At 42.1% G+C, this 20,000-nt stretch overlaps 2 protein-coding genes across 2 annotated transcripts in view; both read left to right on the forward strand.

Annotated features, from left to right (window-relative positions):
* Positions 1 to 6,493: 6,493 nt before the first annotated feature.
* The window catches only part of LOC308317964 (NACHT, LRR and PYD domains-containing protein 3-like), a gene marked incomplete at its 3' end in the record, with an annotated part of 80,980 nt that continues 67,473 nt past the window's right edge, over positions 6,494 to 20,000 (forward strand). The window contains exons 1-3 of the mRNA XM_080767310.1: positions 6,494 to 6,563; positions 12,210 to 12,480; positions 13,964 to 13,999. Of these exons, the coding sequence (XP_080623436.1) occupies positions 12,219 to 12,480; positions 13,964 to 13,999 (298 nt within the window). The 5' untranslated portion in view covers positions 6,494 to 6,563; positions 12,210 to 12,218. The remainder of the gene's footprint in view (positions 6,564 to 12,209; positions 12,481 to 13,963; positions 14,000 to 20,000) is intronic.
* Positions 14,360 to 20,000, forward strand: part of LOC308317892 (protein NLRC3-like) — a gene marked incomplete at both ends in the record, with an annotated part of 9,005 nt that continues 3,364 nt past the window's right edge. Inside the window, 3 exons of the mRNA XM_080767240.1 lie at positions 14,360 to 15,873; positions 15,965 to 16,135; positions 16,298 to 16,471. Coding sequence (XP_080623366.1) covers positions 14,360 to 15,873; positions 15,965 to 16,135; positions 16,298 to 16,471 — 1,859 coding nt within the window. The remainder of the gene's footprint in view (positions 15,874 to 15,964; positions 16,136 to 16,297; positions 16,472 to 20,000) is intronic.

The following is a 20,000-nucleotide window of genomic DNA, read 5'->3' on the forward strand; positions in this document are numbered from 1 at the left end:
GAATGCAAATTGCCTTTCAGCCTTTGTATATCCTACTGTCTGGCAGGCATATCTCTTTGAAAACCTTTTAGTGCTACTGATTGTGCGCATCTTGCCTGCCCAAAATGAAATTCCTGGAGTGGAAACGCCAGGACAGAGTGAGGGAGAAATGAGTGCATTGAGAGGTGAGGGGAAATGCCCTTTATAATTTGAATGTAAATGTGTTTACATGATTATATTATTTGTCTTAGGACAGTTATGAAAGTCTTGACTATAGGTCTGTATGCTACACAGTCAACTTAATTGGTCAAGACTTTACTGGGTCGTTTGCCGTGATGTCAAGTATCCAGCCAATGTAGGCCTATATTCTCTTTTTAGTGATAGAGAGAGATTTGGGGTTGTCTCTTTCCAGTATGCCAGTCAGGTAGGCCTACAGTAGCTTTCTTTTTGTTCGTTTTTTATGGGTTTTCTGTCTGGTTCAGCTTGTGTAAGTGTTTGTACACAGATGGTGGTCTCTCCAGGTGGTTTTACATTTTTATTATTATTATTTATTTGTATATTTAAAATAATACCCACTTTTCCCCCCTTTTTTAACTATTAAATAAGAGTACCAAAAAAAATTGCCATGATGCATAATGCATTTAATATATTTTTGATGAGAAATATGTTTTCTGGAATATATTATATCAGGTTAAAATATACCAGTGAATGATATGGTGTGACAAAATTATAGTTTAGTGTTGGGATATTTCACATTAAAACATGGTTGGGTTCATTTTAGTGTGAACACAAAACCGTAGTTTTTATTTTGATACCAGTATATTTGATATTCATTATATCAGACACGCACCCCTTCCTATACTAAATCATCGTAACTTCAAACTCCATTTGAACCATGTTAGATTCATTGTCCTTGGTTCTGGACCTGTAGCCTACTAAAGGCTCATACATAGTCTGGATTTGGTGACCGCCGAACTACAACATGACGTCACTGAGGTGACCACCGAACTACAACATGACGTCACTGAGGTGACCACCGAACTACAACATGACGTCACTGAGGTGACCACCGAACTACAACATGACGTCACTGAGGTGACCACCGAACTACAACATGACGTCACTGAGGTGACCACCGAACTACAACATGACGTCACTGAGGTGACCACCGAACTACAAACCACTGCCACCGCCCCAGCCCTTCTCTCCGTTTTTAAGGCCTATTCATAGTCTGGATTTTCGGTGGTGAGGTGACCACCGCTGCGGTGGTGAGCTGACCACCGCTCCGGTGGTGAGATGACCACCGCTCCGGTGGTGAGCTGACCACCGGAGCTGAAATAACGTTGAGCGGTGGTGAGTAAAAACAGAGAGAAGGTCTGGAGCGGTGGCGGTGGTTTGCTCTTCACCGCGGCTCAGTGACGTCATGTTGTAGTTCGGTGGTCACCTCACCACCGGAAATCCAGACTATGTATGAGCCTTTACTCACCAGCGGTGGTCACCTCACCACCGAAAATCAAGACTATGTGAATAGGCCTTCAGCTATTGGTGTAGATTTGCGTCTTACACAAGCATTATTTGCCATTGACAATGCAAGTTGAAATTAGGTCATATTATGTGCCTCAAATAAAATCACAAACATTAAATGCCATCGACAATGAAGGGAAAATGTACGTTATATAGACGGCGGCGAGCAAACTTAATGACTACTTGTGCTTGATATGGCAGATTACATACATGTAAACATGTATTGCTTCTTCTACGCAACGGTAGAGTCTGTTCTCCTATACGGCAGTGAATGCTGGACCTTGAAGCCAACCCTGGAAAATGAAAGGAAAGGTACTATGTTTACCCAGGGTAACTGGACTAAGCTCAAGAACTTGTTTACAGCCTGCAGAAGTCTCTCGATGGGTGCTGCCTACACCAGAATGTTGCGTGCAGCACTCAACCATCAAAAAGAGCACACATGTTACCAACACAAATAGGGTGGCCAGATGTCCCCCTTTGCGTTGGACAGTCCCTCATTGCCAGGACTTTTCAGGCGTCCCACAAATTGAGACCCTGTCTGTCCCACATTGTGACTAGTCAGTGTGGGACACTGAACCCCTGATTGCTCCTGATGTGCTGGTTGGTGCCCTGCATGTTTTCCGCCGTCATCGGTGTATGAATTGGTGAACGTAATGCACAATCAATATGTAAAGCGCATATACATTTACATTATGAATTAAATTATTGGACAATACAATTAAGTCAAAATTCTAATAGTCATTAAGCTTCTAATATAGACTGAAGTAATACAAGCGGGTTATGTTTTCATGTTTGGAATTGTAACAGTTGTAGTAGTTTATTTATTTTGGTCATTATAACAAATCAATACAGTGCCTGCTTTTTTTTTTTTGCAAAAGAAACATTGACCAAAAAGGTGTTAGGCTGAAGCCTAAGCTTATAGTGCCTTAACCCTTCTAACAGATAAATGGCTTTCAGAGGTAAAATAATACAACACAGCAAACAACAGAAGGGGAAAAAAAACAAGAAAACAAAAACAAACAAACATAACATAAAACAAAAACAAAGACAGACAGGACAATACCAAGGGGCCAGCTAGGCACTCCAATGTTGAAGCGCTGGTCCCTAGTGGTAAGAGGAAGGACTGCAGGCGGACCCGTGGATTCTTGACGAGGAAACCCCGTGCAACCGAGCGCCCAATGTAAAGCCCAGGTGCACTCTGGGTGCACTTCCGCATTTGGACACCAAAATTTGGTGTCCAAATGCGGAAGTGAAATGCTGAATCAGCGAAAAGACGGTACTTCCGGCAGCCTTCCGGGTGCTTCAAAACGCCACTGAGCAACTTCCACTGACATGAATAGTGGAGGGGGCGGAGCTTCGCGCTAGTTTAGTCTCTATCCTTTTAATACTCTATGGACAATACAGTTAACAGGAACAAGACCACAAAGAACAAAAACAACAAAACAAAACATCATATCAATGTTCTATAATTATGTATCTACTATTTTTGATCTATACAATTTTTTTTTTTAAATGTATTTATTGTACTACAGTCGCGGCCCGGGCCGCATTTAGTGAATGTTAAAGGAGAATTCCATACTAAAAGGCTTTCTTACCTTTCTTTGTAGTCGTTACGTCCCCACCAAAGAGGTCCAGGTGTTATTTTGTGCAAAAGCTCCTTATTGGCTGTTTCCCCTACCATAAGCCCTAAATGAATTGCATTGAATTGAATGGGGCTATGGGGTGTTATGCTAATTCGCTTATTTCCATCGCTCAAAATTATAATTTCTTTGTATATATCCTCTCTTCATAATGTAAATAATATCCCAAGCGGCACACTTATTTCGATGGAAATAAGCGAACTAGCATAACACCCCATAGCCCCATTCAATTCCCATTCAATGCAATTCATTGAGGGCTTATGGTAGGGGAAACAGCCAATAAGGAGTTTTTGCTCAAAAAAACACCTGGACCTCTTTGGTGGGGACGTAACAACTACAAAGAAAGGTAAGAAAGCCTTTTAGCATATGGTATTCTCCTTTAATTTAAGCTTCAGGGTTAGTTCCGGATTTGGGACTTAAAGTGGAATGAATTGATTGCCCGAGTCCCGTGGTGGAAGTTCTGGTCTGGGTTTTGTCACCTGTATTGTTGACCTATATTTCTACCATATAGATGTGATTTGATGTCTTCTTACCATCCCCCCCACCTCTTTCTCGTTCTTCTGAAGATGCCAGTAGGCCGGGCACAGCGCACGCTTGCGACCAGCGGCAATACGTTTGGTTTGATTGATGGACGTATGAATATGTGTTTCAAGCCGTATATGACCTGGGGCCCGTTCCACGAAACTTGGATTAGAGATTAGGCCGAGATTCAACAGATATCCTGGTTTATATCCTGGATCAGCGATTAACCGGTTTCATGAAAACTGGTTAATCTTGCCAGATTAATGTAACCAGTTAACCTGGGTATGTTGAGGCTTGATTTGGTTTCAGCCTTAGCCAGGCCAACAACCAGGTTTAACCTAATCCTGATGTCTTTACTGTTCATTAAGCAGTCAAACTGATCACAAACCAATTATGTTTTCCACTCTTATTCAATTATTATGGGTTTGTGTTGCCTTATTTTTATCGGTCTGCATTAAAGGACTAATTTAAGCACTATATAAAATCAAAGAACCAAAATACATAGGCTGCACAACATCATGACAGCTTGTGAAGCTGTAGATCAGCTGCTTTTGGTGAATGTTCCCCAGCATAGGTTTTAGCTGTCATGCAAGTGTACGGTTAAGAATAATTATTATATTATATTATACAAATTAGCTTTTGCTATAAAGCACAACTGATATTTCTAATGTGATTAATCCGTTCTCAAATCTTCTGTTAATAACGGCTATGTGTGCTGTCATGTTCATATGGATAGCTTATTTCAACCAATTGCTTCGTCAGAAGAACTATACTTGTAGTTTATAGTAATATAAATATTTCATTCCACTTTGGTCTTTTTTTCTCTTTTTGTCCGTCCGTCCGTCCGTCTGTCTGTGTTCTGCTAATCTCCGGCACCGTTGTCCCGGTCGATGTCTGTGTTCTGCTAATCTCCGGCACCGTTGGCCCGGTCGATGCCAAACTGTGCACACACACTCCCAGGATGCCAACGACGAACCTCTGTCCCAGATTTCCCACAATGGCCTGTCATAATCGGCCTCCATGAGGTCGATTTTAGCAAAACGCATTTCTCTATACATTACTCATACAAATTGTATCCATACATCACGCAAATCTCTATACACTATCTGCGTTCCTGAGATTCCTCGTTGACGTAAGCTCAGCTGGTGGTGACTCGACTCGTACTAACCACGAAACATTAAATATCAATAAAATAAAAATAAACGTAATTAACATTCAGTTTCTGTTGTGCGACGGGCAGATGCAGCAACCCCCGCTGCGCCTACGGGTCACTCTCAGAGTGTGCGGGCGGGCAGCAGCATGGGAGCCAATGGGAGGGAGCGGTTGAAGACCAATTAGTGTGCTGCTGCATTCTGGGTAAGTGCACATGGAAGGCCTGCAAATTGCAATATATATTTTACGGATAAATGAAAACTATAATGTGTATTAAATGAGTATTAAGGAGACACTTGATGAACCAAACGTGTGTGTGTGTGTGTGTGTGTGTGTGTGTGTGTGTGTGTGTGTGTGTGTGTGTGTGTGTGTGTGTGTGTGTGTGTGTGTGTGTGTGTGTGTGTGTGTGTGTGTGTGTGTGTGTGTGTGTGAGTATACCTTAGCGAAGGATAATAAGCTAGCTGCTTATTGCTAAGAGCATGAATAACAATGCTACAGTACATACACATCTAAGGGTATTCAAAATGAAATAATTGCAACATTAGCCAGCGTGGTTCTTGCAGAGATCCAGACAAAATATTCAGAAGCTGACTGCAGGATTCTTTGTATACTATTGTACTTATACTCACAATATTAATTTGAAAACTTTAGTTACTAGTTACTTTGTAGATTTTGATTATTATTACAAAACATACATTACCCACTTCAGCCCTATATACATTTATTATTATTATTATTACATTACAACATACATTACCCACTTCAGCCCTATATACATTTTGGGTATTTGAAAATAGCCAATCTACAACCTCACCATGTGTCACGATGCGACGGATTGTGAGTTTGTAGATTTGCTATTTTCAAAAGATTATTATCAACCCCTGTCATTTCAGAAATGGAAAACAGATTCTCAAAGAAGAATTTAGACCTAATGACAGCCATATCAAGCCTTGTACCCTATTCTGAGAGATGTCTAGACTCCACCTTGTTGGAGCCTTTGCATGCTCTTACTAGAACTGGAACAGACTACGCAACTCTGAAAAGGGAACTCTCATTGTTGCAAAGCCAATGTTGGTCAAGTTATGTTGTCCAAACGAAACAGACCTGGCCACTGTGTCTAAACACATGAAGACATACGAGAAAGCATTTCCTGTGTTGCACAAGTTGTCCCAAGCCCGGGTAAATGCAGAGGGCAGTGTCAGGAAGGGCAATTGCGTTAGCATACTGTTGGTCAAAGAAGGAGAAGATAGATGAACTGATATGATGATAGCATAGTTTTCTTTGTGTGTGTGTGTGTGTGTGTGTGTGTGTGTGTGTGTGTGTGTGTGTGTGTGTGTGTGTGTGTGTGTGTGTGTGTGTGTGTGTGTGTGTGTGTGTGTGTGTGTGTGTGTGTGTGTGTGTGTGTGTGTGTGTGTGTGTGTGTGTGTGTGTGTGTGTGTGTGTTTTGTGGGGTGGGGCTGGGGGAACAGGTCTAGTGTGTGACCCTCCCTCCCTCAGACAGGTAGAGAGGGGTGGGGGGTGCAGAGGAAGGGGCCGGCCCGAAACCGCTGGAGTGACCCAGTAAGCGGGACCAGATCTGGTGGAACCAGTTGCACAAGATACATCTCTCCTTCTACCCCCCCCCCCCCACGCTCATTCACAGCATATAAGCAGTGCTGCTTCATTACCTGATAAGACACAGCTGTGTGACGGCACAGACTTTCCTTCTACACACCAGGAGAGACAAACAGCTAGACCGTCGCACAGGTAAGAACTCTGCAATTATTGAATTTGGATCTGCACAAGAGGCGCAGTAGGCTATAATACAATAGATCCAAACACTGATCAGAAGAAGGTTTAATTAAAAAAAAATATATATATATATCCTTTATTTACCCAGGGTATAGTAGCTTATAGCACAAGTGCTCATTTTCAGCAACGCCCTGCACATAGAAACACACACACACACACACACACACACACACACACACACACACACACACACACATGCTGCACATGGTTAAAGGAGAATTCCATGCTAGAAGGCTTTCTTACCTTTCTTTGTAGTTGTTACGTCCCCACCAAAGAGGTCCAGGTGTTTTTTGTGCAAAAACTCCCTTTTGGCTATTTCCCCTACCATAAGCCCTCAATGAATTGAATTGAATGGGAATGGGGGCTATGGGGTGTTGTGCTAATTTGTTTATTTCCATCTAAATAAGTAGTAAAGTGTTGCCGCTTGGGATATTATTTACGTTATGAAGAGAGGATATATATACACAACAAAAATAATAATTTTGAGCGATGGAAATAAGCGAATTGGCACAACACCCCATAGCCCCATTCAATGCAATTCATTTAGGGCTCATGGTAGGGGAAATAGCCAATGAGGAGCTTTTGCACAAAATAACACCTGGGCCTCTTTGGTGGGGACGTAACGACTACAAAGAAAGGTAAGAAAGACTTTCAGTATGGAATTCTCCTTAACACACAGGAGGAAAAAAACATAGCACATTGATGACACATAGGCTACTACTTGACATTACTATACAGGGTGTGTTTCTGTTTGTTTTTCTGCTTTCCTTTAAGCCAGTTAAAGGTCGTGTGAGTGATTTTTCTTTGGTTAAAATAAGTGTTAAAAAGCTCTATATGGCGATAGTACTCATTGCAGTAGGCCTATACAGTGTTTGTTCAGTAACGGGATCAATCAAGTATCCATGTCTCGCCAGCTTTTTATTAAACAGAAAATGGAGGTTTTCAGAAAACCGTAACTGAAACTGGGACACCAGTTTTATCCAATCGGGATAGAGAACACAGTCAGGATACATGTAGATTAATTGGAAGTTAAAGAAATGAGCAGTCAAAACCGGAACAGTAACACTATAAACATTAAAGGGATACATGTTTTAACTTAAAGGGACACACTTCACCCTTTTTGCAAAAAAATATATGTTAATGACGTTTAGAAGCTTTAGATCACTTTCCTGGGGGTCTTTATGTGTGTAATATGTGGTTTTAGATATTTTAGATTGTAGCAGTGAGCCTGTTGTCTCTGATGTCATGGACACTGGTCTCACTACCTTCCTGGACTACAATTCCCATAATTATTTGGTGCACTGCTCCTCCTTGTGGATAGGGGGGAGAGCTGTCTTACTGAGACAACATGTAGTCCAGGAAGGAAGTGAGCCCAGTGTCCATCAGAGACACTGGGCTCACTGCTACAATCTAAAATATCTAAAACCACATATTACACACATAAAGACCCCCAGGAAAGTGTTCTAAAGCTTCTAAACGTCATTAACATAATTATATTTTTTTTGCAAAAAGGGTGAAGTGTCCCTTTAAGTTGTATGAAATACTTGCCATTAAATTAATATAGTGGTTGTACTGTAACTGTATTCATTGATTGCCTGAGTCCCGTGGTGGGAGTTCTGCTTTGGTTTTCGTGAGATATTAGTTCCTACTGTAGATCTGCCATATTCAAATATATGCATATAGGTTTAATAGTCTCATGCTGTGAGCTTGTAGATCTGCCATTTTCAGATATCAGATGCATATAGAGCGTCGCAGCTATAGTCCCTCCCCCTTTCAGAACAACGAGTGGCCCAGGAAATGAATCTCAATGCATTTGTCCCATAGGCATTTCTTAAATTATTTATTTAAAGACCTTTTAAGCGTCGTACGAAGCCAACTCTTGTCGTGACAAATCATGACAACACATACAATATTTTGGACTGCCGTTTTTTTCTACTTTCTAATTCTTTGTTTGGCCCGAAATATTGTGTGTGTGTTGTCATGATTTGTCACGGCAAGAGTTGGCTTCGTACAGCGCTTAAAAGGTCTAAATAAAGCACGAAATGCCTATGGGACAAATGCATTGCGATTCATTTCCTGGGCCACTCGTTGTTCTGAGAGGGGGAGGGACTGCGACGCTCTATACTATAGGGTTAACTCTGTTGTGAGCTTGTAGATCTGCCATTTTCAGATATCCGATGCATAGGTGTCATGTGGCCTATAATCATTTGGGCTTGTTTTCATAGAGCCGGGGCTGGTTGATTGTTTCTCTCACAAAACCTGGCAACACATGTTGTTGATCACATAAGTGATTTTGGTCTTTGTTTTCTGTGAAGTGGCTTATGTACATATTGATAGTTGTGGCAGTTAGGTTATCTGCAGTCTACCAAGCTGTAGATTCTGAACATTAATTGTATTCCTTGTATTGAGATGTATTTATTTCACTTTCAGGTGAAACCACGTTGACACCACAGATGTTCTTCAATGAAGACCCTCTGACGAGCCTCATGACCTCGTGTCCTTCTCTATGAAGGTAAAATTGTGTCTTTGATTGCATCTGAATTCACCAGCCTAGCACAAACTGTTAAAATGTCGTATACATTTTAATATTTTGTACATTATCTGCTCAGCCAATCAAATCATCGCCATTGGGTGGCCGGTGCACTCATTGCTCAAGCCAAGAGTAATTAATGTTAACTCCATAGACACATACAAAACACCTGGGGGTCTATTAGAGTAATGTTGACTCCATAGACGCATACAAAACACCTGGGGGTCTATTAGAGTAAGGCCTGGGTTAAATCTCTAAATGACTCTTTACCATAATAACGGCAGAGCCGCTCTACTAATAAATAAATACTACTAATAAATGAATAGTACCAATAAAGAAAGGACAGTATAACTCCTCAAGTGAGAATTCAACCATTCAGTTATATCCCCTCACTATACGATTTGATACTATACTACTAATACAGAAAGTAGTAGGCTAATTCCTCAAGTGAGAATTCAACCATTCAGTTATATCCCCTCACTATACGATTTGATACTATACTACTAATACAGAAAGTAGTAGACTAATTCCTCAAGTGAGAATTCAACCATTCAGTCATATCTCCTCACAACAATACAGACAGACAGACAGACAGACAGAGACAGACGAGTAAAAGAATCCTTACAGATTCAAACAAGTGACTTTATTTTTGTACCCCTTTCTTTTTCTTCACACCAGTCTCCTCCTCTTGCAGACATTTAAGCGACAGCTGCTACTGATGTGAGCTCCACGTTCAACCCTCGGTAAGTTACTAACTGAGATAAAAATCACACACGTGTGAACTGAGTGGTGCAATCCCCCCCCCCCCCCCCCCCTCTCTCTCTCTCTCTCTCTCTCTCTCTCTCTCTCATTAGAGACACAGCACTACCCCTCTCTCTGTTTCTGGCGCCCCCTACTGCTATTAATACGTCACATACTCGTGCTCATTGAGGTACACAAACAGGTACACAAACAGGTACATACACGGACATTGCTGGTTGTAGGAGTGGTTGCACCACTCAAAAACATGTAATGAATAAATGACTTTGCAGTTGAAGTTACCAACATAAGATCCAGGTTTGTCCGTTTCTGTACCTGACCCTACAGCGTTATATTAATGGTTCTGTACCTGACCAACGGGTCCTACAGCGTTATATTAATGGTTCTGTACCTGACCAACGGGTCCTACAGCGTTATATTAATGGTTCTGTACCTGACCAACGGGTCCTGTGGCGTTATATTAATGGTTCTGTATACCTGACCAACGGGCCCTGCAGCGTTATATTAATGGTTCTGTACCTGACCAACGGGTCCTACAGGGTTATATTAATGGTTCTGTATACCTGACCAACGGGCCTGCAGGGTTATATTAATGGTTCTGTACCTGACCAACGGGCCTGCAGCGTTATATTAATGGTTCTGTACCTGACCAACGGGCCCTACAGCGTTATATTAATGGTTCTGTATACCTGACCAACGGGCCCTACAGCGTTATATTAATGGTTCTGTACCTGACCAACGGGCCCTACAGCGTTATATTAATGGTTCTGTACCTGACCAACGGGTCCTGTGGCGTTATATTAATGGTTCTGTATACCTGACCAACGGGCCCTGCAGCGTTATATTAATGGTTCTGTACCTGACCAACGGGTCCTACAGGGTTATATTAATGGTTCTGTATACCTGACCAACGGGCCTGCAGGGTTATATTAATGGTTCTGTACCTGACCAACGGGCCTGCAGCGTTATATTAATGGTTCTGTACCTGACCAACGGGCCCTACAGCGTTATATTAATGGTTCTGTATACCTGACCAACGGGCCCTACAGCGTTATATTAATGGTTCTGTACCTGACCAACGGGCCCTACAGCGTTATATTAATGGTTCTGTATACCTGACCAACGGGCCCTACAGCGTTATATTAATGGTTCTGTACCTGACCAACGGGCCCTACAGCGTTATATTAATGGTTCTGTACCTGACCAACGGGCCCTACAGCGTTATATTAATGGTTCTGTATACCTGACCAACGGGCCCTACAGGGTTATATTAATGGTTCTGTATACCTGACCAACGGGCCCTGCAGCGTTATATTAATGGTTCTGTATACCTGACCAACGGGCCCTACAGCGTTATATTAATGGTTCTGTACCTGACCAACGGGTCCTACAGCGTTATATTAATGGTTCTGTACCTGACCAACGGGCCTACAGGGTTATATTAATGGTTCTGTATACCTGACCAACGGGCCCTGCAGCGTTATATTAATGGTTCTGTACCTGACCAACGGGCCCTGCAGCGTTATATTAATGGTTCTGTATACCTGACCAACGGGCCCTACAGCGTTATATTAATGGTTCTGTATACCTGACCAACGGGTCCTACAGCGTTATAATAATGGTTCTGTATACCTGACCAACGGGCCCTACAGCGTTATATTAATGGTTCTGTATACCTGACCAACGGGCCCTACAGCGTTATAATAATGGTTCTGTACCTGACCAGCGTTATATTAATGGTTCTGTACCTGACCAACGGGCCCTACAGCGTTATATTAATGGTTCTGTATACCTGACCAACGGGCCTGCAGGGTTATATTAATGGTTCTGTACCTGACCAACGGGCCCTACAGCGTTATATTAATGGTTCTGTACCTGACCACAGCGTTATATTAATGGTTCTGTATACCTGACCAACGGGCCTGCAGGGTTATATTAATGGTTCTGTACCTGACCAACGGGCCCTACAGCGTTATATTAATGGTTCTGTAGCTGACCCTACGGGCCCTGCAGGGTTATATTAATGGTTATATTGGCATATATTGGCCTTTGGCAGACTTCAAATGAGCCATTTTAATCGCGATTAATCGCGATAACTCCAGGATATGCCCACCACTAATATATATATATATATATATATATTCTGTCTGTCACTGTTCACTGCCTTGCCCAAGGGCAAGCCGCTTGTAGGAGTGTCAGCCTACCAGAGACGTATTTTTTTTTACATTTATATATTTTTCTTTTATTTTTTGTAACATTAACTACAGCTTGTGATCAATATTTTCATACCCAGAGCTTTCTGTTTGTGTCAGGAATAAACCATGGATGGACTTAAGGAAGAGGAACGTATCTTGACAACTCTCAACGATCTGTCAAAAGAAGAGTTTAAGGAGTTCAAGTGGCGTCTGAAGATGGTTCATGTTGACGGCCGGAAGCCGCTCCAAACATGCGCCCTGCAAGACGCTGACAGGATGACGACAGTGGATCTGATCGTCCAGAACTACACTACTCATGCAACTCAGATCGTGGAGACTGTCCTGAAGAAGGTCAACATGACTGATCCACAGGAGAACCAAACCAAAGGTAGGTGAAGACATGGTGTATATACTATAGTCAGGGGATATTCATACAATCTGGGAATACATTTCTTACCAAGAACTTTCTTCATATATACTTTCTCCATTATTATATGGGGACTAGGTTGGTCTCCCCTTGTCCCCCATATATGGGGACTAGGTTGGCGGAGGGTGTGTAGAGCCCAGGATCACATTAGATGATTGACACAGGGGTGAAAAATGGGTTACAAAATCGTGGGATAAAAAATATATTTAAGAAAACAAAAAGGGAAGAACTTTCTTCACCAATGTGTTTGTAAAGGTGTCTACTAACATATCCCACATTGGTTTATATTCAACCACCCTAGGGGAATTTTTGACAGCTGCTGAAAGTTGATATACCATACAACCATTATATGGCAAAATGTTCTAAATTTCATCATGCTTTAAGTAGCATGTGACGTGTCAAACTAGGGCTGAGCATTACTGCTGTCAGCCATCCTGTCAGCCTGTCAGCCTGTCAGCCAGCCTGTCAGCCTGTCAGCCTGTCAGCCAGCCTGTCAGCCATCCTGTCAGCCTGTCAGTCAGCCTGTCAGCCTGTCAGCCTGTCAGCCAGCCTGTCAGCCATCCTGTCAGCCTGTCAGTCAGCCTGTCAGCCTGTCAGCCTGTCAGCCAGCCTGTCAGCCATCCTGTCAGCCTGTCAGCCAGCCTGTCAGCCATCCTGTCAGCCTGTCAGTCAGCCTGTCAGCCATCCTGTCAGCCTGTCAGCCAGCCTGTCAGCCATCCTGTCAGCCTGTCAGTCAGCCTGTCAGCCAGCCTGTCAGCCAGCCTGTCAGCCAGCCTGTCAGCCTGTCAGTCAGCCTGTCAGCCTGTCAGCCAGCCTGTCAGTCAGCCTGTCAGTCATCCTGTCAGCCTGTCAGCCAGCCTGTCAGCCAGCCTGTCAGCCAGCCTGTCAGTCAGTCAGCCTGTCAGCCAGCCTGTCAGTCAGCCTGTCAGTCAGCCTGTCAGCCTGTCAGTCAGCCTGTCAGTCAGCCTGTCAGCCTGTCAGTCAGCCTGTCAGCCTGTGTAAAGAGAACCCTCCCTATGATTGGCCACCATTGAAATAATATCTGTGTAATATTTTGAACAGTATTTCATGGATTTTGGAACGTCTGGTATACCCAATACAGTTTTTGAAAACGCACATTAATCTAGTGATATTTATATTTAGCATAGTCATCGTGACTTCGTCATGAGAAATTGGCCTTTGACGTTAACGAAAACAACACCGATATGAGGACCATGTTCTATAACATACACTTAATGATGTCATCTTGTCTTTGGTCCTTTAGAAACTACACAGCAAGGTACACTGTAAAATACACTACTGTACTACTACTACACAGCAATCCATTGCATGAATGTTGTTACTTAGATAATGACAATAGAGCATCAATACATACTAACGTATAATGACAATAAACAATAGACAAACTAACGTTTCACTTCATTATCCTCCTCTCCTTATTCAGGACCTGAACGTCCATCACAAGACTCGGCTAGCACGGGTGAGTAAAGAAACTTAGATCAGGTTCTCTACCTTTGTATCTCCAAGTACAGCAGTACACCTTCCCCACCTTCATCTATAATGATGTCATTCTATAACACATACTTAATGATGTCATCTTGTCTTTGGTCATTTAGAAACTCTTGCTCAGTGTATAGAAGCGCTCAAGTCTAATCAGAAGAAGAAGATTCAGCGTTTGAATCACTGGAGCTCAAAAGATGTAGCAAACCCACTTGTGAGTGGCATGTTCACAGAGGTCTACAACACAGTGGGAGGCAGTGGACAGGTCAATAAAGAACATGAGATCAGGCAGATTGAATTGGCATACTGCCAAACAGCTGGACCAGAAACACCAATCAACATGGACGACATAGTGGAACCTTCACCTGGACAAAGTGAACAGATCAAAACAGTGGTGATGACGGGAGCGGCCGGCATTGGTAAATCAGTACAAGTTCAGAAGTTCACTCAGAACTGGGCAGAAGGCAAAGCCAACCAGCATATCGACTTTGTGTTTCCATTCACTTTCCGAGAGTTGAATTCGGAGATGAAGGAGAACAAGGAGAACAAGTACAGCATGGAGGGATTTCTTCATCACTTCTTCAGTGAAACCAAGGAGATAAAGATCTGCACCTTCCAACAGTGCAACATTCTGTTCATCTTGGATGGGCTGGATGAATCGAAGCCAGCTCTAGATTTCACTGTGAAATGGACTGATCCGATGAAGCCAAACACAGTGCACGTTCTCCTGACAAACCTCATCAGTGGGAACTTGCTTCCAAATGCCAAATTCTGGATAACCTCACGACCTGCAGCCGCCGGCCAGATCCCTTCTGTTGACAGGGTGACAGAGGTGAGAGGGTTCAAAGACCCTCAGAAGAAGGAGTACTTCTTCAAGAGGTTCCCTGATGAGCAGCTGGCCATTCAAATCTACTCTCACATCGAGACATACCGAAGCGTCCACATCATGTGTCACCTCCCGGCCTTCTGTTGGATCACTTCTAACATTATGGAAGAAATTGTGAGGAAGAAAGGAGCGCTGCCAAAGACCCCGAGCGCCATGTACTTCTACTTCATTGACATGCAGTCCAGACACACGAATGCCAAGTATCCTGACAGGAAACCGTATGATGTCATTCTCTCTCTGGCGAAACTGGCTTTTGAAGGGCTGATGAAAGGCGACCTGATCTTCGAGGAAGAACACCTGACAGCGTGTGGCATTGATATCAGCGACGCAGCAGTGTACGCAGAACTGTTTGGAGAGGTTCGCGGAACAAGGGACAAGATGTTCTCCTTTGCCCATCTGAGTGTTCAGGAGTTTCTGGCTGCCCTCCACGTCTTCATCACTTTCATCAACACTGGTGACAATCTACTCTCAACCTCCAAGAGGTTATTTGGAAAGGTTTTCAAATCCAAGATTCATCACCTCTACCAAAGTGCTGTAGACGAGGCCTTAAGGAGTCCAAATGGACACCTGGACTTGTTCCTGCGTTTCCTGATGGGCCTCTCTTTGGACACCAATCAGGAGTTCGTACAAAAGCTCATACAAAAAGGGAAAAGCTTCCAGACCAATCATAAAACCATCAAATACATCAAGGAGAAGATCAAAAAGAATCCATCTCCAGAGAGAAGCATCAATCTGTTCCACTGTCTGAATGAGCTGAATGATCATTCTCTGGAGGACGACATCCAACAGTACCTGACGTCAGGACGTCTCTCCACAGACAAGATCTCTCCTGCTCAGTGGTCAGCTATGGCCTTCGTGTTGCTGTCTTCAGGAAAGGAGCTGGACGTGTTTGACCTGAAGAAATACTCTGCTTCAGAGGAGGCTCTTCTGGGGTTGCTGCCCGTGCTCAAAGCCTCCAAGAAAGCTCTGTATGTTCACTGATAACTGGATACATTTCAAATATTATTTGATCTTTATTTAACATCAAATCTAATACATGCATCACTATTGTTTCTTCAGGCTGAGTGGCTGCAACCTGTCGGAGAGATGCTGTCAGGAGTTATCGTCAGCTCTCAGCTCCAGCTCTAGCCTGAGAGAACTTGACTTGGGCAATAACGACCTTAAGGACTCTGGAGTCAGCCTTCTGGCTGAGGGACTGCGGAGTCCACACTGCATGTTGGAGACTCTCAAGTCAGTATGCCTGAAACTGGGTTCAACTGTGTTAAAATAAAACAAAAGTTTTTAAAATCAATGGGACTAAATATAACATTGTGAAACTGTGTGTGTGTGTGTGTGTGTGTGTGTGTGTGTGTGTGTGTGTGTGTGTGTGTGTGTGTGTGTGTGTGTGTGCAGTTTGTCAGGATGTCTGGTCACAGAGAAAGGCTGTTCTTCTCTGACCTCAGCTCTGCGCTCCAACCCTTCCCATTTGAGAGAGTTGGACTTGACCTTCAATCATCCAGGAGAATCAGGCGAAGCGATGCTCACTGCTGTTGTGACCGATCCACGCTGTAAACTGGACACTCTTAGGTATGAGAGACTTTCTGTGCGTGCGTGCATGTATGTGTCTACTCAGACCACGTGTAAACACCAGACATCACATAGAAATATGTCAGTCATGTGATGTTATGTTCATTCATAATGTTTTGTCTAAAATAAAACAAACATTTGATAACAAAACAATAAGTTAGTCAGTTCAACTCTAACAGCCGGAGGCTGTGTGTGCGTGAGACAAATACCAGTGGCTTGCACAGATAGACACTAGGGCGTGCTAGAGCACCCCCCCCCCCCCCCCCCAAAAAAAGAACCCTTTAAAAAAAAAGATTGTACACTGTACACTACAATTTACAATTTAGGCATTTAGCAGACGCTCTTAATCCAGAGCGACTTACATTAAGCAAGAACAAAAAAGCATGGGAATACATCACATAAAAACATTTATCATGAAACATGCGTAAGCTAAGAAAGTAATATCTATAATGAAACTATACATATAAGCTATATATCTATACTACTATGCTATACATATGTACTATGACGTGCTATGACTACATACAATGCACTTATGCTGTCTACATAACATGCTATAAGTCTGTATCAAATGCTATCTAAGTCTACAGAATTGCTATCTAAGGGGGTGGGGTAAGTGCTATGGGCCACTACAGTACAGCATAGTATGTGGACCATGGTGACATTGATCAATTCTTGATAAAAAGCTTCTAATATATTATTTAGGCCCCAAAATCTATAAATCTCATACGATTAAGGCAACCGGACGGTTCCACACGTTGCACAAGGTGCCCTTTTTTCACTTGAGCACCTGCCCCTCTAAATGTCTGTGCACGCCACTGACAAAGACCAACACAACATTTTGATCAGAACAATGTTCTCAATCATACTGTGATGCTGTTCTGTATTGTTTATTCTTTAATGGTGTAAAGTCATTATCAATCATTGTTTATATTATCATGGAGAATATTCAGGTGTGACTTTGTCTCTCCTCCAACTTCAGTGTGGACCACGGTGGAGTTTGCAGGCTGATACCAGGAGTAAAGAAGAGAACGATAAGTATGTTTCTATTCTGTTTTATTTATTCAATCATCCATCTATGTCTACATAGAATGCTATCTAAATTTAGGTTGAGCCTTTGCATATGCCTGTAAGGTCATCCATGCTATAGGGCACAGCCATTACGACACCACCAAGGCCCGCCAAAAAACCCCCCATTTCATTCGACTAAATCAGCTGTAGATTTAGTCGACTAAAATCTTATGATATGTAGTCGACTTCTAAAACTAGACTAAAACCTTTCAGGTGACTAAAATGTGACTAAAACAAAATTATAATGAAGGCCTATATTAAAAAGACTATGACTAAAACTAAATCAAAAAATTCTGTCAAAATCAACACTATAGCCTCATTAATTTTTCTATTTCAGATAATTAAATACTTTCCCCAATTCTAGTTTTAAATTTAGCTCGGGAATCAAATTTATATGATTTAATAATTTAGTTAGTTGGTTAGTTAGTTAATTAGTTGTACATACATTTACATTTGTTTTAGTCTGTCAGTCATTCAGTTGTTTTATGTTTGGTTGCATGCTGAAAATAGCTGATCTACAAGCTCACAACGCGTTGCTTAACGCATTGTGAGCTTGTAGATCTGCTATTTTCATCATATTATATGACACCATCAAGGTCCGCCAAAATACATTTTAGTCGACTAAATCAACTGTAGAGTATATTAGTTTTTCTATTTCAGTTAATCAAATATCTTCCTAATTTTAGTTATTTAGCTCGGTAATCACATTTATTTTATTTATTTTTTATTTTAAACTTTAAAAAAACAATTGACAAATAGCACATCTACAGGCTCGTGACCGAGTGCCACGCTGCGAGCTTGTAGATCTGCTATTTCTCAATAGCTAAAGTTTTAAATAAGTGGTTAAAAGCTATAAGGTGACACAAATAACTCAAAGAAATGACACCGAAATAATAAAACAAACGTTGAATTGTGACACGCTCTGTAACAAACGACTGCTTCTCTCAACACTGGAGTGCAACTGACAGACGGAAGCGCCATGACTGTGCTGTGAGGCGCCTAGTCTACTCTACGCCCTATATGTTGACGTGCCGGAAATGATGGCGTCATATTATTGAACTTGGAGCCTGGTCATTATAACGATTAAACGTACATAGTAAACAAATAATGTAGAAAACTAAAATTATAATTATGGCAGCCAAAATATATATTCAAAGATTTCCATATGATCTTTAAAAAAATAGCAGATCTACAAGGAACGAGTAAATCAGCTGTAGATTTAGTCGACTAAAATCATATCATATTTAGTTAACTGAAACTAAATTAACACTAAAACATTTCAGGTGACTAAAATATGACAAAAACTTAAATCAATTTGTATCCAAAAGACTATGACTAAAACTAAGTCAAAATCAAGACTGATGCACATGTATACGCAGACACATGTCGGCTACACACAGCACACATGCACACACACACACAAACGCACGCACACACACACACACACACACACACACACACACACACACACACACACACAAACGCACGCACACACGCACACAGAAATGTTTATTTATGTCCACATAATGAGAAGTACAGGAATACCTTGTACAAAGGACACAAACACTGCCAGTGCAGTTTGACAGTGGGAGAGCAGCCAGTTACAAAGTGCATGGACGGCAAAGCATCGTTACATACAGTACAGCTGACATGTCAGACACAGGACAGCATCGTTACATACAGTACAGCTGACATGTCAGACACAGGACAGCATCGTTACATACAGTACAGCTGACATGTCGGACACAGGGCAGCATCGTTACATACAGTACAGCTGTCATGTCAGACACAGGACAGCATTGTTACATACAGTACAGCTGACATGTGGGACACAGGACAGCATCGTTACATACAGTACAGCTGACATGTTTTATTGTGCATAAACGTTGAGGGTTTCCCAGCCAAAACATTAGAGAACCACAGATTCAGATGAGCAGCTCATATCCACATCAGCATGTGACATTATTAACTCATTCACATCCTACTGTGAATGAAGATGATAATAGCCATAACGTGTAGACCATACATGGGCCGCGGGCCACATGCGGCACCCACCATCAGTTAATGCGACTCGCAGGTTAATATCTGCGGGACGCAGATATTAATACTGATATTAAAATTGTCTTTTTTATGTCAAATTAATTTATATTTAGTTCATTAAAGTTAACATAACTATATAACTGAATGCATTTGAAATTAAATAAATGTGTTACTTTTCAGGACTCCAATTCAAAAATAGCAAAAAGATATCCAGGATTTCAGTTCAAATATAGCAAAAATAGCTGATCTACAAGCTCAAAACGTGTCGCAGTGCGGCACATTTTGAGCTTGTAGATCGTCTATTTTTTGCTACGACAGTAATATTGCAATGTGGCCCCTCTGGAGTGAGTGTGGAAATATAGTGGCCCTCGCAATAGTCAAAGTTGCCCAGCCGGCCAGCCCTGGTGTAGACTAATAT

Source organism: Protomyctophum bolini (assembly GCF_963924005.1).
Source record: "Protomyctophum bolini genome assembly, chromosome: 7".
NCBI lineage: Eukaryota > Metazoa > Chordata > Actinopteri > Myctophiformes > Myctophidae > Protomyctophum > Protomyctophum bolini.